At 43.3% G+C, this 27,085-nt stretch overlaps 1 protein-coding gene and 2 long non-coding RNA genes across 3 annotated transcripts in view; 1 reads left to right on the top strand and 2 right to left on the bottom strand.

Moving 5' to 3' along the window:
• Window positions 1-14,197, top strand: part of LOC128895538 (tyrosine-protein kinase Drl-like) — a 75,062-nt gene extending 60,865 nt beyond the window's left edge. The window contains exons 5-9 of the mRNA XM_054158222.1: window positions 2,155-2,359; window positions 8,920-9,076; window positions 9,476-9,743; window positions 9,919-10,105; window positions 10,224-14,197. Of these exons, the coding sequence (XP_054014197.1) occupies window positions 2,155-2,359; window positions 8,920-9,076; window positions 9,476-9,743; window positions 9,919-10,105; window positions 10,224-10,472 (1,066 nt within the window). The 3' untranslated portion in view covers window positions 10,473-14,197. The remainder of the gene's footprint in view (window positions 1-2,154; window positions 2,360-8,919; window positions 9,077-9,475; window positions 9,744-9,918; window positions 10,106-10,223) is intronic.
• On the bottom strand, window positions 4,573-8,883 carry LOC128895587 (uncharacterized). Its single transcript, XR_008461827.1, has 3 exons — window positions 6,014-8,883; window positions 5,588-5,922; window positions 4,573-5,442 (listed from the first exon to the last, which is right to left on the bottom strand). It is a non-coding gene; the product is annotated as an uncharacterized LOC128895587 (long non-coding RNA).
• Window positions 10,718-27,085, bottom strand: part of LOC128895585 (uncharacterized) — a 39,984-nt gene continuing 23,616 nt past the window's right edge. Inside the window, exon 3 of the long non-coding RNA XR_008461825.1 lies at window positions 10,718-10,842. This is a non-coding gene — a long non-coding RNA (uncharacterized LOC128895585). The remainder of the gene's footprint in view (window positions 10,843-27,085) is intronic.

Raw genomic sequence — 27,085 nt, 5'->3', positions numbered from 1 at the left:
AATTCCCGTCGCTATATCGAGTAGGCGTGGCTCTCCCAAAGATTCCCCTCCACGAACGTGCGAATATGTTCGAAATAAACCGAACGAAACCAAATAAACACAATCTTCCAGTGCATACTGTGAAATACAGTCGCGAACCCGGTGATGCAAAAATCCACGTAACACCCCCAGGAACGTTTGAAATCGCCGACGCGACGCATTCCGCTATTCGTTCAGACTTTCCGCCGAATCGCGCCGGGGCGGATTTACATGTAATGCGCGAAACGGCCAATAAACTCAGGGAAATATCGGTACCGCCATTTCTCGGCGGATTCTCGCGCAGTATTTCAGTTTTCCCGCTATCTACGACGCCGTTTCTCGGCTTTCTCGGCTCCTATCTAGCCGCCTTTCAGGCCCTCCTCTCTAATATCGCGCTGCAAAGGGAGCGGAACCCTCTTTGAAAATTTTTCCCCGCGGGCTAAACGGTAATTTCACGCGCTGCGAAGACCTTCGACGGAATCGATCAAACGGGATACCGTATTCGGTAACTTTCCGGTATGCCAGTCCGAGAAAGAAAAGGGAGAATTTTCGGATCTATGGGCGCTTCGGGTCGTCTGCCACGGAAATTGATAAGCATGATCACAGGTGGAGCACAGGGGCTGAAGACTCGTATTTCAGACCTTCAATTCGATAGTTTCGAAATATGTTTTTAACGTCTTATTAAATGCATTTTTATTTCTTTTTATCGTAGAAATTTGTCGTTAGAATTTTTATGGAGGGTTGAGGGTTTTAGATTATTCTGCCGCCGAGAATGACACTTTCTTAATAGTTACTCACTGAGATCAAATTCAACGACCGTTAAAATTGTTAAATAAATTTGTCTAGGTCCGATCAATAACAAAAGAGTTATGCTTGAAGTCTAGCGAAGCTTCGACTATCTACTCACGGGGCGTACTTGATTTTCGGCGGAGCAAGTTTAAACCCGCTCGCGAGATACTTTCAAAGGGTCCCGTCAGACTTTCACCGTCGTCGCTGGTAAGAACGGGAAGGGTTGGGTAATCCTGGACGCATTACCAACTGTCTCCAAAGGAAATGTAAATTTCGTTGGGATACGAAAAAGTCGAGGACTACCTTATAGAAGATAATTTCTCATTGAGAATTATACGGCCGAGGACCGCAGTTTGGAGTAGTTACTGAAATATGATCACGGCCAGTCCCTCCCTCCCCGCCACCCTACCCGTACGTTTTTATTACACGGGAGAGTGCATTCGCCAGTTTTTATTAAGGGCGCATAATGCCGCGACCCGGTAGAATCATTACTCGCGACGTCGCGGATAAATGTAATTCTTGTGCGAAATACGGAGAATTCTCGCGTAGACCTCCACGTGTTACGCTCGCGAATGACGTATGTATAATATATACATTTCAATGTAACCATTAGGACCCGCCATTTATCCGTCCCGAGGGGTTGAAACGATCGATGGAATTATTTGTAAAAACAAAAAAATACAAACATAAATGGAGATTCTCGATAATAGATGATTTCGTTCTAAGGGAAAAAGTACAATATTAGAAATAAACGAGTTTCTGAAATAAAAAGGCAAACCTTAAATCAAGTGTTATGTCAGCAACATCATTTATACATTTATACGTCGTGCACATGAGAACCAGCACATTGAATGAAACTATTTGAAAGTAAGTGCAACAAATAGGTATTTATCGAGCAACCATCTTTATACGTGTCAACTGAATCATTAAATGAAAAAATATAAATAAAATTCGACATATAACCAACGACTCTCTCCGATACAAAATTTCTTTTCACCAAGATCGACCCCTAAAGTAACGATAAAAATAAAATCCCAGTTCTGAAATCGAGTTACCCTCCCTGCAGCGTGGATACAGGAAGGTCAAGCCTGTCCCATTGTCCTCGAAATGTAATCACCTCGAAGTCCACTGTCTCCTCGGTAAATTCTCCGCCGTGTCCTACGAGCTGCTAAGAAAACACGCCCTGGGAACGGATGAGACAGACGAACCGCCCGTGGCATCGCGCAGCTACGTGCCACGGTTATTACTCGTGCTTTAGGACGATGCTGGCTGCGTGTCGTCCATTACCGAAATAATTAACCCCCGTGCATAATCATTAGATGGCTACAGAGACGTCTGTCCTTTCAGGAAAACGCTGCCCTGCTGCAGCTATTCAGCGGCAGACACCGGCGGCCTGGCCAGAAGTTCTGTTCTGGTTAGGGTCGACCCACGACCCGGAAGCGCGAATTCCGGAAGTTACGCGACCATTGCGGACCTGGAGCCACTCTATGCGAGGCCGTGCGGTTCCAGGGCGAGTTACTACGCTTCCAGCCATGTGACGCATCTCAGCCAGGTACGGTGCAGAATCATTTTCGCTGAAAACTTCGCGGAAGATGTTGCATTAAGTACCCGTACGCCGGAAACGCTGGAAGTCCGAAGTAAATGTTTAACCGGTTCTAGCCTGGGGGTTATAAGCTATCTAGGATTCCGAGACGGTTAGCAGGCGGAGCTGGAGAATTTTTGTTTAAAGAAAACTCGACGAGACTACGGAGAAATTCAGTACATACATAGAAATATTATATTAAAAAATAACGCTACTTCTCCATTGCAAGGTTAGCTTGAACCTGCAACGTTCCTCTTACCAACGCGATCTTTCTTTTGATGACGGAAGTGGAGGAACCGCGATTCGACTCCTTGTCGTGCGTCACGCCTCGCCTTTCGTCTGGTGTTTCGTGCAAGACGAGAGGCAAGCTCAAAACTTTATCGAATTTGTGGCCGTGAGAGGGATGGGAGGCTGCCTTGTACCAACAACTTTCTCTTTCGCTCTCCAGGCGACCCTCGCCAGCCCTTCGGCTCTTTATTCAGCTATCCCGAGCCCGCCGACCTACAACCTTCGTGCAACCAAGCGAACGTACCTTGTCCACGAGAAACCGATACACGTGTAAAACCCTCCCTCTTCGTTATTTTCCCTCCTGATTCCCGTTGCTCTCGTCGAGCTTCTCCTTTCTACGCTGGGAGCGGTCTTTCTTTCGAGGAAGTTGGGATCTCTGGACTTTTGTCGTTAGGGAAACATATTGGTTCTTGGTTCCTCGCAGGGAGAGTTAGGTTTTCTGTAGAGCGTGTCGATCAGAGGGTGAGAATCGAGTAGGGTACCTGAGGTGTATGTAATTTAAGTAATGATAATTTAGATGTTTATTTTTGGTACATGTACAACTTAGGTGGTGTTAGATTGATTTGTAAAATGATCGTTGAAAAAGTTTCGCGTGAACAATTCGTAAAATTTCAGAAAGAATTTATATATCCGATATTAAATACTAGTGTCAAGACTCGATAACCTTTTCGTCTCACGCTTCGATTCATCAGGTCCTCTTGTCACGAGGCTTTTAAGCAGGAGCATATGTACACAAAGAGCTCATCCTGACCGGTGTGATCGATCATGAGTGCTCGAGGTTATCGAGCGAATGAAACGGCAATTTACAATTTTCATCCAGCTTCGACGTAAAGCAAACTGACGCAGGGAAATGAATACGAGGGTCATGGTTGCCTTTTTCGGCCTTTTACATCGTCGTGTTCTCCATTGAAGAATACGATCCCTCTATTCACTTCTGTCGCTGCCTTCCATCGGGGCACGCCCGCTTGGCTGATCATTTCGCTCCTTCGGTATTCAAATTTCAATTGATCGTACGAAATCGAACGATATATGGACGGAGGCTAGACGTGTCTCGATAAGAACTTTATCTTCGGCGTACTTTAAATTTGGTATTATTTGCAACAATTTTTTTCAGTGCAACTTTCAGGAATTGTTGTTAAAGATATTTTTTTAAATGTTGGATTAGGGGCATGAAATGATTGTCACAGGGATGACTATACGGTAGGAGTTATATTTCTCACTAATCGTGGAACGATTTCAATTGGGGGTTATATTAGAAATTATACATAAAATATGTCCTTAGTAATCCTTTTTACATTTTTATTACACTTCGCTGTCGCAAGATGTATTCGATGCTTAAAGTAGGATGATTATACACACTCCTCGATAAATCGAAGAAAAAACGCTATTTGAGAAACTGCACACAAACGCGTCCTCGAAATCAATACACGAGAACGCAATACCCGGCATCGTTTGAAAATCCCGAGGACCCAAAGCGGGGAATTCCCCGAGAACATGAAACGACCAGGATAATAACCCCTCGTGCTCCACGGAGCTCGTTTTCCCGGTTCTCTGCGCGTTTCTCTGCCTTTTCGCGCCGTAGAGACGAGGAACGAAAAAAGAAAATGGGGAAACAAAGATCGCGGAAATGTCGAATAAATATGCAATCGAGTTTGGAAAGAGCAGCTGACCGTGGCTCCGCTCTCGCGGCGCATTCTAACCGTCATTTTCCCTTCGTGGAACGAGCGTTTTACGTTAATTCCCCCAGGAAAAAAGAAATGGCGCGCGGTATCACCTGAGTCGAGGGGATTCAAAGACGAAGTCGAGAGGGTTTGAGGCGGGAGGAAGGTTACACACGCGGTTACCTTCCTCCTACGACGGAACCCTACGCAACCAGAAACAGGATGAGGGGATGGGCGAGAGGGAGAGGGAGGGACGAGAGGGAAACTGGAAGTGAGTCCTGTGATTGTTTCGGCTTTGATCTTGGATCAATTTACCGGGTATACGCGTATGCCTGAACCCTTCGTCGTCTGAAGCGCCACCCTTCAGTCGGCGGACTCGTGCACCGACACGAAGAAACACGAAGAGCCAAGTGTGTTTGTGCAAACGCATACAAACGTTGGACGCGTCGGATATCAGCGAGCGGGCAGAGTAATCGTTAAATGTTTGTGCAACCTTACGAGCAGGAGGATTTTATTCTCGTGGCTAGTTTGTGTTTATGCTGATATCGTGAATCGGTGAGGATTGAAAGGGTTTGACCTAGTTGATGTCAGAAATCATTGAAACGATTTTCATGGAAGATTCAGTATTGATATCTTTTTAATTTCGAATGTGAAACAAGATGCAGGTTCAACAGTGTACTACAAAGTTTGTACAGATATTATGGAGTAATAAATTGTAATCGCGTTAAAATGTTTCAAGTGGTTTGAACGCGTGTCAAGCATCGGAGCTGAAACACTTATGGCGCAAACATGTCACATGCGCGTGATAGGTTCACAACATCGTCGCGCTTCAGGTTTAATCATCTTCGGTCGTCGGCGGTGTCGAGTCGTTACCGCCGTCGCATTCTCGAGTATAGTCTTACACATGTTTCATAGAATAAGCGAAGCGTCTTCATAATAATTTCGTCCGCTCTCCCGCACTGTCACGCAACGCCTGTCTGGAACTTCTACGAACAGAAGCAAGAGTTGTGTAAATAATTGAAGAGCTCAATTTCCGGACACCATCGTGGATTAATCGTTTGTCCAAGAACGTATCAGGAAGAAGAAAGACGTCGAAAGCGATTCCTGTGGGATTTTCGTAGAAGTTAGCCGTTAGACGATAGAAATTTCCAACTAAAATGCATGCAGCTGCAAAGCTATGCATATTAAGGGGAAAACCGTCGCTTTAACCGTCCGAACGCGGCGACCGTTTCCTTAAACAAGAAGATACCTTGTTTTGGTAGCGGAATGGGCAACGTCGTTGTACGTTTATCCAGAGAATCGGGCGGAAAACGGGCGTCTGTTCTTGTACCGAAGATCTCCGGTAGACAGGAGCAGTAATAACTTCTTCAGCAATGGGATCTCAGGCGTATCGTTTTACAGGAGGGATAAGACGTTCCCAGATTACATGATTGGGTGAACTCGATAGCGGTGCGAAAACGGGTATGAGGAACCGGCGTATTAGCGATAGGTAAGTTTGTCAAAAATTTTCAGCGTACACAGGGTATCTCTGAATGTTTGGCCAAGTTGGAGTGATAAACATTAAGGGTGTTCGTTCTGGTTAATCTAAACAACAAATGGAACGATTTTAATGGGATTTGAAATTGTTCCTAGCTTCTTTATCAAATTTTGTATAGCATGGTGTATGTTTGATTACCTTATTTCATTAGGATGTTCGTCACTGTACATGTTTACATCGACACATTCCCGATCAGCAGATATTTTACGTTTCTAATACCGAGTAGCGGTCGACGCTTTATCTAAAAATATTCGAAATCATTACTAATCAATAAGTAACTAGTTCGTGATTTCAATCACCAACCATTTACGTTTCTTTTGAGCAGCTTCGTGTGCAAACGGCCTAATTAGACAACATAAGTTTTGTCCCGGCAGATCGCTGAAATTTCACACTGTGCGTCGAATGGAAAGTTGGCCGGGGTAGCTCTTGGCTTGGGTGTCCCGAAAATGAAGCTTTTAGAGTGGCCGACCGGCAAAACAAACGGCGATGTTTGACGAGACCCTCTCGCTAAATAAATCCAATTGCTGAACCGTGCCCATCCAGCAAAAAGTTGGTTGCTGGCGCCGTTAAATCAATAGCGCGATTGTGATTGTATAAAAGCGACTCGTCAGTCTACATTCATTACAACAGAAACATTCGCCGCCGGTTCGATTTCGCTACCTACCATTCGTTTGCCGCGGCAATTACGAATCTCTTTTTCCCTCCTTTTTGCTTTTTAACTAATGGCAGCGCGCGGCGTTAATTATGCACCATGCGTTGCTGCGAGCGATTCGTCAGTTTTTTTTTCATTTCCCCCCGTTTATCGACGAACGATTCCGCGCACAGTAATCAATCGCGGCGAACAAACACTCGACGAACGATAGCAATCAACACCGAATGCCATTTATTCTTCATTTTCTGTCATAATATTTGATGGCAGCTTGATAGCTCTACGGGGCATCTTTGCGTTTCTGGGATTGATCACATGGTGCTTGGTCCGTGTTTTTCTTTGTACCGTAGACTTTGATATCGATGCAGTAATTGTCTCTATGGGAGTTTAAACGCAAAGTCGATTGGCCCATTGTCGACAGAAATAACAGTAGTGGACAAGTGACGCTATTCAAGCTGTGCGTAATGTTTTGAAGCAAGTTTAATGAGATACCTATTCCTACACGGTTTAGCGTATGTGTTATGTTTTCTTGTGTAGCTCAACAAGTTTAATGAGATCGCTATTGTTACGTGGTCCACGCTGTACGACATGTTTTCACCTATAGCTCAACAAGTTTAATGAGATCCCCATTATTACGTGGTTCACCCTGTACGCGCGTCGTATAGTTTCACGTATAGTTCGACGAGTATAATAAGATCCCCGAGGAAGTGGTCTGAACGTGGACGAGTGGCAGGAGATGAGGGCGATTAGACTATCGTTTAGATCTACCGTTCGTTCCAGTAGGTGTCATCTGATATTGTCCAGAGCAAGCAAGGCAATCAGCAGATGGAATGGAAAAATAAAAATAAAATAAAGAAAGCAAATAAAGGTAAAGGAATGATAAAGCAACCGAAATTTACAGACCAATGTACCAGTGTACCTTCGAGCAGGTCGCCATGTTTGTTTCACAAACTATATCAGCAACGTGAATAAACTGCTGCCTCTCGATTTTGTTGTAATTAAGAAAATAATACATTTTCTCCGTTGCAACAGTTAATTCGTTTCTCTAGTCTATTTACACGTTCAAGCTTTTATTCGTGAAACGAAAATTGCCTCGTGACACTTTTACGAACAAACGTGGGGACGGATATCCAGGGGAAAAGAACAAGATGGACTCTCACGCGGTAAAACGAAGGGAGAAACGAGAAACACGGAACGGAGAAACACTCGAGACGACGAAAGCTGGGAAACAGCAATGCGAAGGGGAGAATCGCTTGAGAACATAGTTGTTTTTTTATTTTTTTATTGCGACTGCGTATAAAACTACCTCGTTGAAAATTGCCTACGTAATAATCACAGTGTCCGATAAGCCTTGGTATTAGCATTCGCGTTCCCACCGAATGGTACTGCAATCCCTGTTTGCATGTTCTCGAATCGGTTCCACTCGCTTCCATTCATTCGGGGAAGGTACGCGTTTTTTACTATGCTTCGAGCTGTTTTATCATTGATTAAAACTAAACCTAGCGTCTATAGAGGCTTCAAAGTCATCTGTACGTTTCAATATGAATATAAGTTGTCGATTTTATTTGTAATTAAATGAATACTTGATGATTATTTAAATTGGGTATCTAGAACAGGCCTGACCACTCTTGTCATTGTGATGGGGAATACCCCAACTGGTGGTGCCACTGTAACATCATCGCACTAGTTCTCGTACTCGTCGTCCCCTGAAATAATTACAGTCAACCTCAATTTTAGAATTGTAATCGTCGAGTTGCTTTTCGGCTTAATTTTCCTTGCCATTATCGGGCGCATGCGTTCACGCAAGCATGTACACGTGGGCGTGTGCAAATGGAACGGAGGAGGGGTTGGAGGCAAAACTCTGGAAAATTGAAATTAATGAATAACCGGGCTACTGGCTCCCGCCTGGAAGCTTTCCCCAGCTCCAGTGGCGCGGGAACCGACGGAAAAGCCATGTTGAACAAAGAAGAACCCCGCCACGACGGGAACGACGATATAACGACGACGCTTTTTGCCAAGGGTTCGTTCTTTTCTCTTCTTGGCGCTTTTCGTCCTTCGGGGACCTCGCGAACTCCTTCGTATCCTGTTACGGGCGACAAATGCTTTTTTAATGAGTTCCTAGGCGAAGGGATTCCGTGCTCCGCGATGAATTATGCGCGCCACGTGTGTTGATTCAGGTCTGGTAACTGTTGGAAAATTGTTGGAGAAATTCTTGGGAGTTTGGGCGCGAGCAGATTCGAATCCTCTGATACGGTGTCTTTCGAACTTCAATTTCTCAGTTTCTTTGTCGATAGGTAACCGATTTGTCGGGCCCTGAAATATAATTAAGTAGTCATTTCTGTTTAGTGTAAATAGACACTTGAAAAATTGATTAATTTCATTTATTAATTTGCAGTCGACCGATCCTTGCGACAAGGCCAGGGCACTGGCTGTGTCGAGGTCCTCGTTATACTGCCGCAATCTCGTTCAGGAGGGCACATTTGGACGCGTTTATAAGGGCACCCTGGATCTGGCTGGTCGGGACCAGGAAGTCATCATAAAAACAGTGACAGGTACAATATTGTCATTTTATGCAATATCAAAGTATAATTCCATTTTAGATTAATTAATAATACCATTCAAACACGCGTTTCCTTAGCGCCCATACATGGCAGCTCGAAATCCACACACTCTAGATTATCGACGCACAGTAAAATAGAGAATCCACATCACGACAGTCGATTACAAACTCGAATCAAATTCTAAAACAGTATTTTAACCACAAATGGATGTAAAATGCGTGATATATTTTCTCGCCTATCGGAAAACAGCGAAATTAGTTTTAAAAACACCCTTCGAGATTTTTAAACCCTGCGAATTTTAAACATTTTCGATTCAAATTGAAAAGTTCGTAAGTTCACCGCGTTGGCATAGCGGTAATTCGAATTGACGCGGTAAATTTGAAATTTTAGAAGTGGCGTCGAGTTATCAGGCGTCTCTGCTGGTGGTGGAGGGCTCGCAACTTGCGGGATTAGTGCATGCAAACATAGCCTCGCTCGCGGCGGCCTGCCTGGACAGCTCTTGTCCATTGTTGGCGTACACGAGCACGTCCGGCGAGGTGAACCTGAAGCTGTACCTTACCGACGGGAACCACCATCCTGTGACCAGGGATCTCGTGCACGTTGGCGCGCAGGTTGCCAGGGCAGGGGCATTCATGCACGGTCGTGGGCTTCTACACAGGTGATTACTTTCGCTTCTCTGTACGATGCGCTTGACTGAACCGTTAATTGAACTGCTTCCTGTAGGAAAGAATTCAGTTGCGCGAAAAACTATGCCTAGGCATCCAATGTACAACTGGTTTTCTAATAGTTACGAATTGCTAGACGAGATTATGGAACCGAGATTATGTTTCCAGGGACATCGCAGCCCGAAATTGCCTGATCGAGCCAAGCAGTCTTCGCGTGCGATTAGCCGACACTGCTCTGGCGCGAGATCTCTTCCCTCAGGATTACCATTGTCTAGGCGATAACGAGAACAGACCCATTCGTTGGATGGCCTTGGAGACCCTCCAGCACAGTCAGTACAGCACGGCAACGGACGTGGTACGGTCATAATTTCTATCGCATCCCAATAAAGTGTCGACACTTCGCTATCTGCTGCTGCAGAAAACGAGCGATCGGATTACGGACCTAATGAACTACTTCTTATTTCCTTTTTTAGTGGTCATTCGGAGTGTTTCTCTGGGAACTGGCGACGCTGGGCCAGCAACCGTACGTCGAAGTGGACCCATTCGAGATGATGGCGTGTCTTCGCGATGGCTACCGACTGGCTCAACCTAGACCGTGCCCCGACGAACTCTTCGCCGTGATGGCCGTTTGTTGGCTAGGCCTCTCCAGGGATCGACCGACCATGCCCCAGCTCCTAGCCTATCTGCAAGACTTCCACGACGCTCTCGGCGGGTTCATATAAAACATTCGCACCTGAATGCGTGGTTCCTTGAGAATAATTAATGTATCGGACAAAAATCGTTTCGTACTCAGATAGAATTAAAACGAGGATCTCGTCCAGAGAGAGGGAGGATGAGATACGTAGATCAGGCTTGTTCAACTGGACGTGCGATGAACAAAAGCACCCTCTGTCAAAGGGAAAACTGAGAGCAATTCTTCATGTGGTCAATAAGTAACCCAATGCAAGGCAGTCTATGGGTTAGGCTTCTTCCTCTTTCACACGTCACATCCTACATAGGGCCCAGTGGTAGGTGCCTGATGTCTAATTCAGAACCCAGACTCTAGTCCTGTCCACCATCTTTTGCGTATTTTGACTTAAGCGCCGCGGTATGCTAGAAGTATAAAAGGAAAATATTGTACAGTTACAATTATGGAAACCATGCATGAGAGTACGCATGGCCTAGTCACTTGTGAGGAAACACGCAAGATCACAAACTCTGTCTACTTTTGACCCGAGGTGTAACTTGTACAATGACGTTCGGGATGTAAAACGAACATCGTCAAGGACGATGTACGTCATAAATAAGGACGAAACCCTCCGAGAGCGCGAGCACGTACCAGTGCTCGTAAATCTCGATCAAGAACGAACGTGGACATGAAATCGTACGAGAGAAGAGCGAAAAATCACTGCCCATTTGCGATTATTGATTGCCAACGACAATACGCGTCCTCATTCGTGGGATGGGCGTAATCGTTTTCGAAATTCCGTTTCGAGGACACCGGAGAATCAAAACAGGAGATCGTCGACCGAGCGGCGCCGCAATTTCGTGGATTGGAACGACTCGATTAGGGTGACGAACGGCTCGGCGATAGGAAGATCGACGCGAATACATCCGTCCATAGCAGTTAAACAAAGAAAAAAAAAAAAAAAGAATCCACTCGAAGCGCACAACATTTTTTATAGCTTGACAGGTGAACGCGACGCAGCAGCAGAAACCGCGACGACGCCTGCGTCCCGGCAACCGACGCCGCTCGTCGCAAGAGCCGCGACGTCATTGCTCAGGCGCATCATGGGAATTCTTCGTTTGGAATAGGGCCGGGGCTAGTTTACCAATTTTTTTTTTTTTTTTTTTTTTTTTTCGTTGATTATGACAATATTCCAAGATTCGTGTGATTCGGTGAATGTAACTCGAATACTTGAGTATTGGATAGAAATTGAATAGTCGAGTCTTCTAACGGTACTCGAGTAGTCAAGTGTTCGGGTACTACTCAAATATTTGAAGTGTTCGAATACGAACAATAAGGTATTCGGATACCACTAGAATATTCGAACATTTGAATAGCTTTCGAATGCGTGACTTAAGAGTCCTGTTTGAATACTCGAGTATACGAATATTCTGTGCATTGACAAAGTATTCTTTACGTACAACCAGAACATGTAATTTACATATTAAATAAAGTTATTCTTTATTTTAATATTTCATTGTATAGAGGTGATTACACTGTAAAGGATTTCCTGTAGCGTGCCAATCTTAAATCGTAAATCGTAAAAAGAAAATTCTCAAACACCACAAAAATGTTTGGTGCTCCAGGCGCGTGTATCTCTTAAAGATGGATTAAATCGTGGGTCATCCTCGAAGAGGTCCAAAGTGTTTCCTGTCGGCCGACTGCGCGAAAGCACGACTGTTCAATAGTTATTTATCAACAATTCGCGATTGCGAAGGTGATCGTATGTGGAACAACGGAGAGAGCAAAATCAAAGCTCGGAACACGTAGAAATCTTTATTGTCGTGTCTGACCTTCGGTAGGCATATGCTGTTGCGTAAATGGGCGGTCGAACTATACGTACTCGTAGTTATGTATCTATTAGCCACACCGCGCAAGTCACTTTAAATATCCACGTCTCGCGTCAGGTTGCGCGAATTATGCAAGTTCGCGACGTCGTGGTTTTCGCTGAGCATTTAACAGATTTAACCCTTTGCGACCTGGCGTTATCATCCTACGCGTCGAGCGAATAGAACCGAAAGTAAGAACCATCGTTTGGCGACCCATTTCAATCCACACGTGGACATGGATGAAGTACTTATTTTAATAAAATATCCGATAAAGGGAATAATGAATAAGTGTATTTGTTTAACGAGTAAAGATTGAGTGTATTTATTCGATGAATGAAGATATTATATTTATTCAGCTTCAGCTTCGAATAATGTTTTCGCACCTCCTCGTATCTTTATTCGAAGGATTCGAATAAATCCCGTAATTCCTAACAAAGTGTCGCTATTCTCGTAAATTAATTTAAACTGCGTCGAGTGTAACAAAGGTCGCAAAGGATTAATCGAAAGCAACGGTTCGAACGATACTGTTCGGATATATTTTGTGTCTTTTATGCGAGCTGCTTTTCAAATTAGGCGCCACGCGTGGATCGAGCAACTACTTACCCTCTCGAAACGGGTACTTTTGTATCTTAAGTAGATTTGTATTTATTCATTGGGACCCTGCCAACAAGTAAATGAGTTCTATCTAGTCAGTCTTCGAAAGTTAGTATTAATTGGAAGTTATCTCATCTACGAAAAAAGATTCATTTTGTACATTTATTCATTTATTTATTATCACGGTTCCAATTCTAGCTTTGAAACTGGACTTTGATGTACAAAGGGTTGGAAGACATTCTCGATAGCGCAACGCTATAGATCGATCGAGGTGGGCAGAATAATTTTATTCGAACAGTAAATAACGAATAAAAGCTCTGTACAGCAATTTATTCGCAACTTTATTTATACGTTCAAACCGAAATATACTTCGCACGTACAATTAAAACTCTAATTTGGATCGAACAAACAACGAACCGAAAGCCGTTTATCTTTCATTCGTTATTCGAGATCCTTTATTTAGACGCGAATTTCGCCCACCTCGGCTCGAAGTTCTCGAAGCCGGCGATAATCGCGGCAGAAAATTCCTGAAAAGACGCGAGATGACGTAACGCACACGTTTTAAATGTACTCGATGTGTAAATGTCGCATGTTCCTGACTACGACCATTAACTTTATCGCACTCTCTCTTTTTCGTCCCTTTCCCCCAAGCTCCCTTTTACGACTATACTTCGACATTTATACAGAAGGCCCCGTGTCTACTCTGGGGCCTCGTAAACTATCGCTACGAGCATTCCACTACTAATAATTAATATTACTACTTAAAGTAACTTATCGCTCGCCACTATTTATTACGACGTCCTAAGAGTTCACTTATTTCGCGAAATCGTCGTCACTATGATATATATATATATATATATGTCCCGGTATTCGTTATTCGTTGGATGTCTTTTTACGATATTAATGGAGGAACAGGGTAGGCTAGCGCTGCACACTTTTTCGCTATCGCTGTACAATTTGGAAAAAAAGAAAATGCCTCGTGTTTCCCACGCCGATGTTACTCCTCTTTCGTCCCTCCTTCTACGAGGGCTCTACGCACGGATAAAAAAAAAAAGAAGGAAAAAAAAAGAAAAAAGTAAATGGCGGGGGAGAGCTTTTTTCGATGCACGTCCTCTGATTCTCGATCTCGCCGACAACCCCCTGAACGCAACCGAAGACCTCATCGAGAGACAGTTCCAGTCACTGTAAATATCTCTAGCGAATAATAGTGGTGCGCCGAGTGAGTTGATTTGTGCAGATTCTATTATTTCCTACGACGATTTACGGCATTATTTTTCAACGGAAAGTGAAATATACGTGTTAAAAAAAGGAAACGATACGTGTGATGGTGCTTTCTCATCCCCGTCCCCGGCGTATCGTCGAATAATGGTATTCAAATAGCAATACTCGAGTAACGATATTTGGATAGTAATGTTAAATTAACGATATTTTTATAGGAATATTCGTATACCGTTGCACTAATACTACCATTCAGGTATCCAAGCATCCTCGTAAAGGAATCGACTACCGAATAATTCGAACGGCGGCAACCGTGCCCCACGCGAGGCAGACGTGGCGCGTAACAAACGTCGAAAGAAATAATTATTTCGAGCGTGCTATCGTTCTGTCCCTGCGCTGTAGATCTGCGCGGCGATCGGTGTTCTCCAAAGAGCGCGAAGGTACCGTACGGGCAGAGTCGGCGTTGGTAGGAGACCCTTTCTAAAATCGCGGGAGTCGGCCGGAAGCGGTACGAGAGGGCCCAGAAGGTGAAACGAGGAGCGACCAACCGATGGTGGGGGATTAGCGGGAAAAGGACAGAACCAGAGAACACGAACGAGAAAAAGGAGGGCCAGACCGCTGGCTAAATGGTGGGGTACGCACTATTTCCTAATCCAAGCGAGAGAGAAGCGGGAGAGCCGAGCCAACCGACCAACGAAAATGAAAGTGACGGAGAAAGTTGGGGCATTGTTACGAAGCGTAAAGCCCGGCGTGCGACGACGTTGTACACCGCGGCTCTGAAACGATCCTTGGTTTTCGATTACGCGTGGGCACCGCGTACGCGAGGTGTGTCGGCTAAATAATGATGTCAAATTTTTTTCAACACACCCTTCGATTAAGGGCTAACGCCATCTCGATTGCTTTTTTCTCTGTTCAGGTCGGATAGGTTGATAACGAACAGGATCCTTCGTGATAAGAACGAATATTATATTATATTTTTGTTTACATTGGTTTAAAATGAATTACGTACTTTTCGTTACACCTGAACCAATATTAAATTCACTTGCTCACTGTTACACATTGATAGCAACACCTCATTTGAACGTTTATTTTGATCATTCTGTTTCGCTACCCGCTCGGGAGTTTTTGCGGCTACCCATTTGTACGTCTCTTACTCCTGGGCCTCAAGAAATATGGCTCACTGACGGGGGGCCCCCACATGTCTCCCGTTGAGAATCACTCAACTTGTTCCAGATTGATATTCTACTTTCAACGCTGAGTAGGACCTACACGAATTTCTTAAAATATTCCAAAACTGACGAAATGGCGCGTTATCATCAAAGAACCGAAAGAGCCAGAGAGCGCGTAAAAAAGGCGCGAAAAAGTGCGCGAGAGAGAGAGAATTTCTACTCGACGCCAGAATTTCTCGCTCGGAGGTTTCGCAACGGAAGCTGGCGGGACAGCAAGTGGTTGATAATTTAGAAATCTATGGACATTGGACGTCCTTGAAGAAGGCCCTTACACGAAAATGGCGGATAAATCAGAGCGGGGGATGCGAGATGCGTCAGAAAAGTGACGAGGAGACGGCAAATTTGATTTAAAGTATAAGAATATTAAAAACATATTCAGTATGCAAACTAAAAAATATATATATATATATATATATATATATATATATATATATGTACACTTTATAAATATTACATACATATTTAATATAATATAAAATTGAATAAATAAACAAATTTTGATTTAGTATAGCAAACATCTAGAAACACTTTGATTTAATTTACATGTGGTACAAATGCGTATAATATACATTAAAGTGCGAGAAATAATTTTATTCGACCAATAGATGACGAATAAAGCCTCTCAGCAATTTATTCCCAATGTTTATTCGATTAGGATCTCGGCTGCAATAGCAATCCCGCGAGTTATTATCTGATTTTCACGTCGAGTCTATCGTTACCAAAAACGTCTTACGAATATTTGGCAGGGTGAAAGCCCCAAGATCCCCCCCCCCCCGCCTCCTCCTCCTCCTCCCCCCGTGTTAGTTACGCCATTCACCATGGATCATTGGTATTACGATATCTCGAAACTTTCTCTTCGGCTTAATAAATCGTAATAGATTATTAACCGCTATTGTGACGGAAAAATGACTACTGTCCATGGGACAAATTGATTATTTCACGTTATCTACGACGAACAATTCTCCAACGATCGCTGATGTCAGACGTCGTTACGTAATTAGAAATTGTTTCAATACCGATCAACCTCCGCTCTAACGATATATGGGGCATTATAATGGAAACCGATATATCCAGATTTCAATTGGATGTACTATTGAAAAATATATGTATCATATGTTCCTTGTGTATGAAAAAAGGACATTTGACTATTTACCATGAAACATACAGAATACAATGGAATTATTAATGATGATTGGATAGTCACTACCACCCAGAAATGGACAAGATTCCTTATCTAGACAAGAGAAATTTGTGTACAAGTTTTAACAAATCATTCTTCTCTTATACATACGATACTTGAAAATTGTTTCGAAGTACTACTATTCGATACTATATTACTGTTTTTTCTAAAATCGTATGATCCCGCAAACGAAACTCGTCAAAGTATCGATAAGGAAAAAGCTGCTCCTCGGCTCCGTCAAGGACCACCCGGACGCGCGTGTCTATGAAAGAATGAAATGATCCTCGAGGCGATCGAACCGTGAAAAATGCCATTACGCTTTTTCGCGGCTAAGATGTAACAAAGTAAGAAAGGTTTCTTCTCTCGTTACTTAATTTCCGTTTTTGCCCCGCGTCGCAATCGTTCGTTGCGACAAGGTTGCCCGCGCGGGCCCACAATGGGACACCGGCGTTCGAAAAAGAGAGGATAGACGAAGAAAAGAAAAAAAAAAAAAGAAGCGAAACACACGTCTCGTAGGCGTGTAATCAACGGCGTTAGTGCTCGGGCAGCGATGGTAAAGGCCTACTGACATAAGAGGCATCGACGAAAGTGCGACGTTACATCATTCGGGCACGGGACATGCGTCCTCGCGTCCGGTTGGGTAGGGAACGAATTGCCCCCACGGTCGTAGGTAAAAAAAAAAAGGATGGAAACCATCGCAAGAAGCTAATTACATTGTTTTACGGTGCGGGAGAAACGTCACTTTCGAGCTGGCCGATTCGACTTTTTACGAGTCCCCAGCTCGTACGAGAAATCGATTTTCTTCCCCGTCGGGGGAGACGTGCGATCCAATCCTGAAAAATGCAATTCACATCGGTTTCGAGCCTTTGGATTTTTATTTTCAACGCTGCTTCGCTTCTGCACGGTGTACTCGAAGTGGTAATCGTTCGAGGTATATCGAATCCATGAACCAATTAGTTTGGGCACCGTGGGATCGCTACAGCCCCTCAGGGCTTGTCAACTGTCAACTTTGGTTTACACCATAACTTGTCGACTGTCAACTGTCACAATTGCCACCTGTCAACATTTCGCTGCTAACTACCACCTACCAATCACCACATTCTAACATCTCTTATAATAATTTACCCTGTGTAATTGTTCTCACTTCTTGTTGGTTCAGTTATCTCAATAATTGCACAAACACCTCCAGCCCTGATTTAGCCTAATTAGCCGGTCGTCTACTTTACACCAGTGTCATAATTTGAGATATCAGAAAAAATGTATCTTCTTAAATTAGTCACGCGGATTACCCACACTGATAACTGGACGAGGAAACGCGACGAGTCGCTTTGGCAGTCATTCACATTCGCGCGTTGGCTTCGTTGTTGCGTTGGATTAACGGTCAAATATTTAAACAACAGGTCGAAAGGTCTACCGAGCCGTTCAGCCGTGTGTAATAAATCATTCCATTATCTGCTTAGAAAGTCCATTTGTTCGACTACGAGATGCTGGCATCGTTTTGAAATTTCTGGTCTAGAATTAAGGTTGGGCCACATGTTATTTGACAAGATTGCCTAATTCAGACCGAAACTAGTTGGCTGCATTTGAACCGGTTAGCTGTCGACTATGGGAACGTCGGTTAAAATAGAAATTAATTTTTTGTAGATCTTTCTTAGATGCCTCGATGAGTAAACGATTTGATCAACTATACACAATGTACTGAATGGTCTAGGCTAGCGTACCTCTGCTCTAATGACACCAGTCCACAATATTTACTCCGGTATTTAAAAAAATTCACTTACTTGACGACATATTTAATGACCAGTTTATTTCTCCACGAAATGTATAATTATCCACGCACGATTATAAGTAAGCGATTTAAAGTGCAATTGTTTTCTTACTTCAGGAATTTTCCTGGTATATTGCGATAAAGATAAAAAATCAAACGCTGCCATAAAAGTCATCGAGGAGAAGTCATAGAAGGAATAGGTGCAATTCTTCTGCCTAGACAAGCTTCCGTGTTGGAGGTTGAAGAACCGACCGTCGATTCCCTGACAAAACTCTTTGTTTCTTGCGTGTTCATCTTAAATAGCAATTATCGTGCTTTCCAGTTAGACCGGGTAAAACAATCGACCCTCCCGGGCTACATAAACCAACGAGCATGAGCCGACCGGTCCTTATTCGGACAAGGAAAAACTGGTCCCACGAGCGGCGAACCGGAGATCGGAACCGCGATGAACAAACTCAGAAAAGGAATAATGCGAACGAACGTTTTGTCGTCCTGATAGCCAGAAAGATTAAACTGAAATTGACGAGGAGTCGCCCTTTCACTGCATCCGTTGTCGTGGAATACGAATTACATGGTTCCTCCTGTGGGGTCTGCGAGTCTATCTTTGATGTTCGTTTAGGTTCAAGAAATGATGAAATGTATAATTATACTGTAAGGAATGTGGACGGATTTTTGAACGAAGGGCGAGTAAAGTTTCGAGTAGTCAGGTATTCAATTAATATCGCAAGACACTCGAGCTATGTCGCAAAGTGTACAGAAATGAGTTGAATATTTCCAACGGTTGATACAATTATCGCGGTGTAATAATAAGGAAAGAGGATCGAAAGCGTAACAAAGATTCATCATTGGCTTTGTTTCTGTCAGCGACTCGACAGAGAAAAAGTGAAAAGCCGTTTCACACGTAGATGGCAACACACCTGGACAAACGGATGAGCGATCCGAGATCTAATCATAAGGAGACTCGGATCAAACCGTCGCGATCGAGCGAACGGTCGGGTTAGTGAAACACTTGGAAAGGCGGCTCAAGGCTCGGCTAGCCTTGGACGCGTTAGATTACCCAATATTCAGGCTTCGAGCAATGCTGCGTGTCGCCGGCATGGGGCAAAAATACACGTGAAACTGTACAACTCGGTCCGCGAGGGACATGTCGAGCATGATCTTGTACTCGGCGATCCGGACGAAAGAACGGAGCTCCAAAATTCGGGGAACTACTGGATTCGTTAGAGGGCGGGTATACTTGGCTATTCGAATACGCGAATGTTCAAATATTAGAAGAATATTCCAATCACTTAGGTATACGAATAATTGAATATTTAAATATTAGTCGAACACTTGACTATTCCAATGCTACTAGGATACCTGGATATTCGAATATGCTTGAATACTTATATCAAATACTAACATTCAAATACAAAAGCACTCCATATTCGGATAGTCGCAGCCTCGAATTCCCACACGAACATCGACAAACCGTCGAAAAATTAATGTTACGATTTAAAATGGACACTCTTTCAGATCCACAAATGTTTCGTGCAGTAATCGATCTATTTCATCGACACCGTCTTTTCCTAACCGTTCGGGTATCTAATTGACTATTCATCGAGAATAGATAGTACATGCGAGGAGTAAACGATCGAACGGGCCAATGAAGAAAAGGCATTTAGGTGAAAGCGGTACATACACTGTTCCGAAGGTGAGGTGGAAATCAACTGGTTAATGCCACGAATTGGCTCGAAGCATGAGCAACCCCGCATTTCGCCATAATTCGTCTAATAAAAATAGAGCCTGATCTTTGCACACTGATGCCTCCTTAGCCTTTCACGGTAGAATAAATTTCCCCCTCGGGACGACTCGATTCTGATTAAGATTACTGTTCGCATGTCACGAAGGTCGCAGAACCCTGGACGACCGGTGAGCGCCGGCAGGCGTCCCGTTGCTTGCTGGGACGTCCCTAGGCACACCTGCACGCATCCCAAGCTATGTACAACGAACCGTGTCAGGCGTATACGCAATGGCGTGCGGCTACTTGGTCAACGCGCAAGAAGTGTACGCTCGTTTGACGCGACAAACGATAAAATGTAACGTTAAGCCGCGTACGCAATCGTGGCAATGAAAGTCAACTTCAACTCGTACGAAATGATAAATTTCTTTTTAATTTCAGCATTTCTAATCTCGAAGTTCTGTTTTAATTTCTAATTTCATCTATTATTCAATGAAATTTTGAAGTACAAGAGATACGAATGTATTTTCGATATGCTTTCCTGTTTATTAGAGACAATCTGTATTTATCGAAGATTGAACTATATCTTTATCGAATTTAGTGAACGATCACCGACAGCGGCGTTCGTTGTCAATTTCCAAATTGTTTAGGACTCTAGGCGAAGAAAAAAGTTCCTGCTGGTTCACTTTCTAAGGCCGATGACTGTTTAACCAATCACCCATTACCAGCGTCGACATCGCAGCAGAAGGGTTTGCGAAACGTTACTGCTACCTATACTTGTCTCTCCGTTGCCATAATACCGCAACATTCTAACGAATGTTGTACGAACAGTATTCGTCTAATAATGGCAATTCACCCACACAGGCTTTTCAGCGAAAGTACAGTCGAATTTTTATCGAAATTTCGTTCCTTGATACACGTTACCAACGACGTAAGATGATTCGTATACATCTCTTAATAACAATAATACGACATTATTGAAGAAATGTTATTTTTGGAGTGCAAACATTTACCCGAATTCTAATACCTTTGGATTATTCGAATTTCAAGTTATTGGAATATTCTGAATCCTGCGTCAAGCATCTTGCGACGTGTTTCCAGGAAGAAAGAAATTTCAAGAAATGAAACGGCTTCGTCGCCAATTACGTAAGTTCGATGCAGATCTACGTGAGAGCAGCAGGAGCGTTATATTAAACGGCAAATCGAAACGGGCGTAAAGACGTGCGCTCCCTGCGCGCGTATCGTACAATGTAAACGCCTTGCGAACCGGTGAAAGTGAGCACCGCTTTCCCCCGTAAGAAAGCTCGCATCTCCTCCATGGTCTCCTTCAAACGCGTGCATTACACGGTTATGTCATGTACCAGCTGTACGCGAGCGAGAATACACAACACGCATGTCTGCGCACGTGTCGATCCGTATTATTGTAGGACTATTCGAATACTCGACGAGCACTCGGATACCGCTACTCGAGTAGCAATATTCGAATACTAGTAGGAAAAGGTTGTGATTTGAAATTTTCGTATTTACTAATTGTAAAAGCGATCGTGAAAACGCATGAAAATTTCGTATTACGCAGATAGATAGCGCAGAGAAACACATGTATGCAAAAATTGTTAACATTTTTATGATACAGGAAACGTTTATCAAACCGCTTAGAATTCAAACGTCGCATGCGAGCTGAAACTTGCAAAATACCTTATTACGATATTTTATCGCTACTTTTGAATTCATATAAGCGACGTTTTTTTAAACTAAAATGAAACACAGACTTATCTTCCCGTGTACCAATCATTCCTCAATTTTCGTGTTACCATTGTCTATCCTATTAAACCTAACAATAAAACCTAGTAAATCCTCGAATTTGAATTGGAAATTTAAAGGAAACTGTATACATAAATAATCCATCAGTATTTTCGTAAAAATTTTAAAGAAACGTAATGTAATCGTAACCATAATACCGTTTTAATTTCCTGCAAGAAAGGTCGTAGCGACGTTCTGAATCCGAAACTCGCGTTCGTTCGCTCGCGGTCTTCCGTGAGCGTTTGAAAATCCCGCCAAAAACGCGAGTTTCCTCTTCCAGCGAACCGCGAACCGTTCGCGTGCAATTCGTTCGACGATTCCTCGCTTCTCCCGTGTTCTCTGCTCCCTTTCCCCTCCTTGACTGGCAGGCAAGTAAAAGCACGAGACTAAGCGTGCGCTCCTTCATAAGATACCGCGTATCCTCGCCGCGATACGTAAAGTAAGGCGGGCACTTTCGAATTGCATAACCGCGGCCCGCGCCTTCATTCGGTTATGTCAGAAGAAAGCTGCCCGAGAGAGCCTGCCTGGGAAATGTAGGTAGGCATACGCCACATACGTACACACGGCCATTACTGTCTGCCCGCTTCTCTGTAAACGTTATAAATAAACGTGCTAGCTTCTTGCACCACGGGGCTACCGGACCCCTGATCGACGGGGCAAACGCCAGAGACCGCCATTCACGTGCATCAAACCGAACACGCGAAGAACAAACTTACTTTTCTCCCTTCCCGATTCAATTTTTTTGTTTTCACGTTGAACGAAAGTTCACTCGAAGCGACGGGCGATCCTCCCGCGACGACGATCAATTACGTAACGAGCTGTTTCCGATCGACGGAGATAGAACGGGAATTATTTAAATGATTTAATTCTCGAGTGATACGAAGTTCGGGGGTTTCGAGAATTTGAATACTATTTAACTCGAGTATTACAGGATTTATTCGAATTATTTGGTATTTGAATGATTCGATGTTCGAGTAACGAGTAACTAAAGATGAGGTTCCGAGTATTCGAGAAACGAATTCGTCCTGATAAATCCAGCGGCGTTCGTTATCACTGTTTCGATGTATCGTCTAATTTATAATTCAGGAAGCAGTTAATCTAAATTCAATCGCAGGCTTCGATCGTACGTTCTCCTAAGTCACTGACAAACTTTCGAATCGAGCAGCGCGCGGACGACAATCCCTGGAATAGATCCACGGATCTCGATCGGATTTATCTTCGGAGCAATTAACGACACGCTGCGACAGCAGCTGTCATGTCGTTCCGTAACATTAGGCTAACGTGTCTGAGCAGCACCGTGCGGCGGGCAACGTTCAATTTCGACTTCTGCTTTCCATCCCTATTAATAAATAGACACAGTTATAAACAATCGTGCATAAGCAACGCAAGAGAATGATTGCAGATGAAATAAATTCTTCTTTATTAAAGTAATCGATGCTTGTTCCGATTTGAACAAAAAATGAATGCGTTTATAAAACGCAACGTAACGTACAAACTTGATTCAAGAAACGATGTCGTTTATACGAAAATTTTGAAAATAATTTTATCGATTTGTTTGTTTCCTTATAAAGTAGATGGTTCGCAGAATTTCCTCGAGAGTAAAAATCCGAAGTATCTAAAACGTTTATACGCTTCAAAATCCCCCCCTAAAGAGTACCAGAACAATGAATCTCTGCAAAGTATGGTCCCCCCAGTTGTTTAGCTGGAAATCCATACAACTGTTGACATTACTGACCTTGTTTTTCCGAAAGATGGTTCGCAAGATTTGCAGAGCTGAAAAATCTCTTCTCCTCCTTGCCTGTGGCGTTCCTGTTTGACCGTTCCGTGCTGTGCAACGGATCGCCCCGGTGAAAATAGAGGCGAGAGGGTCTCGGGGGGGTCTCCGTGTCAGGGGTTGAAAAGATTGGAAATAAAATGCAAATCGGCTGTAAATCAGGTAGAACGCGTGGCACTGACGTGGGACCGTTCCACGATGACAATCCGCCCCGTGAGGCGCGACAAAAGGAGCTGCGACCCTCTGTAGGGGGTTAATTGTGTTTGGAGCAAACAGGTACCCCGGATCGAATTGGGGCTCAGGTGGTCGTCAGCGTGTTACCTTGGGACGAGGCTGCCCCCCCCCCCCCCCCCCAGGCTTCGAGTGCGTCGGTGAGCCTTTGGGGTCTTGCTACCATTTGTTTGCTACATCAATCTGACGTCTGGTTATTTTATTGTTTATATTAATTTTAACTTCACCAATTTTTGAATTACTTTCCGTTGAAAAAAGAAAATATTAATACGCGTGGAATAATTAATTCTGAATTATTGGAATTAACATTTTTATAACTGCATAGACTTAGTATTTTTCTAACGATAAAATGCACCTTTGAAAAAATAGTTTATTAAATTCTCTAGGACCCTTCTGAGTAATTATCTTCAAGTTCAATAAAGCGTGTATCCACCACTGCGAGTAGTTACTACGGTAAAATATTAGTTACGGCTAAGATTAATTAACGAAGCGACGCCGCAAGCCGTGGCTCTGTCGTGTCATTAATTGTTCCTATAAAACAATGATTACTTAAACGGCAATAAAACAAGAATCGATCGTCCTTGGCGGTAATTATCGAATCACTTTCGCGGTGGCTTCCGCGAGCGTAAAGGCCGATAGCAATGCAAAATTAGTATAGTATTACCTTATCTCCGGAGTGTCGTCGTACATGGCTGCAATAACGAGCCTTCATTCACGGGTAGTCATTGTTTTTTTTATCGGAGTTACACTTTATCTTTCAAGTGTTATTAATTATACTTTGTTACACATGTACTTCTGTTACCGACTTTATCGTCATTTTTCCATAACCGTCGTCGATTCAACTCCAGTCCGCGCTTTCGTTTTTCCTTCCCATCCGATTGAAACATTCGAGAGCAAGACAGAATTATTATCCAGTTCATAATTTTGAACAGAGAATAAAAAATAAACAAAGATTTAATAGTTACTCGTAGAGCAAAAATTGGAGTTCAATTTATACAATCGAATATTTAACACTGAGCAAACTTAAATTTGTTATTTTAATGAATAGCAATTCATTTTTTTTTTTTTTTTATAAATTGCTGACGAAAAAAATTGCCAACAATTTTCGAAAGGGTATATTAGATAAATTTGTGTCAGAGAGTTCTCCTTAGAGGATTTTGAAAATGTTTCAGAATAGTTCGCAAATTTATTAAGGTAGACCGCAACATTTTACCATATTGCTGATGTTATCGGCGGTTCGTTGCATGTTAAAATTATCGTGAGCATTGAAAAGTCGTCTACCAATGAGCAACAAGTAGATAAAGAATGTTCAGTGGTAAGAAAAATGTAACATCACGACAAAGTATATAAACAAATATTTTACCGAAGAGACCAGAAATGATGAATTTTTCTGTAACGTTCAGAATTTACTTCTGATTAAACCGATTGTTTGCGCGATCGTTTAGAAGTCGGGACTGTAAAACTGTCTTGGATCGTCGATCGAGGGAGAAATACGCGCGCCGCGTCGCGGTGCAAATGCGTGCTCACGATTGTCACGGAAATAGGTCGCCGGTGTGACGCCGTTGATGAAAGGAAAAAAAAGGAATCGTGCTAGCTTTCCTTCTCATTCGCCGTGGAAGGTGTCGCGAACTGTGTACACGCAGCGACGTTTACCTGCCTCGGGCGTGAAATGCACGTACCGAGCGGCTTTAAAGCAGCCACGTTTGACTTCCTCGACTCCCTGCGAGGGTACTAAAAGGGGTACGGAAAGATTAAGACGTAGTCCGGCGATTGAGAGTTGTTGGCAATTTCGAATTTTTTACCATTAAGTTCGAGTTCCAATACTGACCCGTTTGGCAGCAATGGACTGTGATAAATTTAGCGCATTATGAGCGAACGATTGAAAGGCCAGTATCTAGAAATGGTTGAAATATATTCGTTTCACCGGAGAAACGGCCATTGATAAATTAATTGAATTCATGAAATAGAACGGTCATGTTTATAAATTAATTATTTACATTCGCTAATGGTAATCGATTTATTCGTCGTGTACAATCAAGGGATAAATCTATTTATTTATCATTGCCGAGTATATCGATACTCGTGAATAGCAAGTAATTTTTAGTAAGCGTTTGTATTTCGAACTGACTTTTTCGTTACTTGTAAACAACGAATCGATTAAATTAATTTCCCAGTCATGGTTAATGAATAATTCAAACATCAACTGAGAGCCGCGAACAAAACCAATTTAATCGTCACACACAACTTACAGATAAATCTATGTATCCATTATATACGATTAATGAATAAATTAATCGAACTTCGTATCCCGTCGCTTGTTGTTCGAAACAGCTTTTCCTCGGCGCTGTCACCGCGCTACGTCATAGGAAGAGATCAAACTTCAAAAGTTGCAAAGTCTAGGCGAGCGAGCCGGTCGTCTCCGTTGGACGTCGCGTTTCGTATGCAGAATTATGCGCGAGCCGATCGCCGTGGTCGGCAAACAAAAATGCGTGAGAGGCTATCGCACGCAGGAACTGGGTCAGAGCGCTAGAAGCGTCGATGTCGAAAAGAATCGAGGACGAAATGGGTCAGCGCCGGAAACGATGTCGAAACGGTTCGCTCGTCTAGCCGCGCTTTCTTCGTGACCTTCCTCCTAGTCTATAAATAAGCGTACATGTGTGTACATCTAGCTGGTGCGCGCGCAAACTAGAAAGACACGGTGCGTGCGAGCTTACAAGCGCGTATCGTTTGTGCAACAATTGTTCAGAGCGAAATATAGGTCGACGTCGAACACCTAGGTACTTTCGACTCGAACGCGAGCGTTAACGAGCCAGAACTCCACCGTGGGCCTCGTGGATTCACTCCAAAACTAATCCCCCCCCCTCGATTCACACTCTGAATTTCACCGATTTCTCTGTGATAGATTTTTTCTTTGTAAAGATTTCATACATTTTTGTGATAGATTTTTTTTTTTTTTTTGTATTTAGAGAAAATGTTTGAATTTAAGAATTTATTTACGAAAAGGTTTGTGAAGTTCATAAGTTCTTGATGAAGGGGAACGATTCGAATATTACTAGAACATATGAGTAGGAGTTCGAACGATTCGAATATTATTCGAATACGTGATATTATTCGAATACGGTATCCGAGCAACTCGAATACGCGGGAACGTTGGCATTCACAATAGTTGTAAATCACGTTCTCGTTAAAGCGATCTATCATCGATTTCCGGTACTGAAACGCCGACTTGGTGGACAGTGGCCCGTTACCGCGGACGCGAACGTGTTATTAGCCCGGTGTGTATATA

This window comes from Hylaeus anthracinus, unplaced genomic scaffold, assembly GCF_026225885.1.
Source record: "Hylaeus anthracinus isolate JK02 unplaced genomic scaffold, UHH_iyHylAnth1.0_haploid 5, whole genome shotgun sequence".
Taxonomy (NCBI): Eukaryota; Metazoa; Arthropoda; class Insecta; order Hymenoptera; family Colletidae; genus Hylaeus; species Hylaeus anthracinus.
This window is presented reverse-complemented; position numbering and strand designations above follow the sequence as displayed.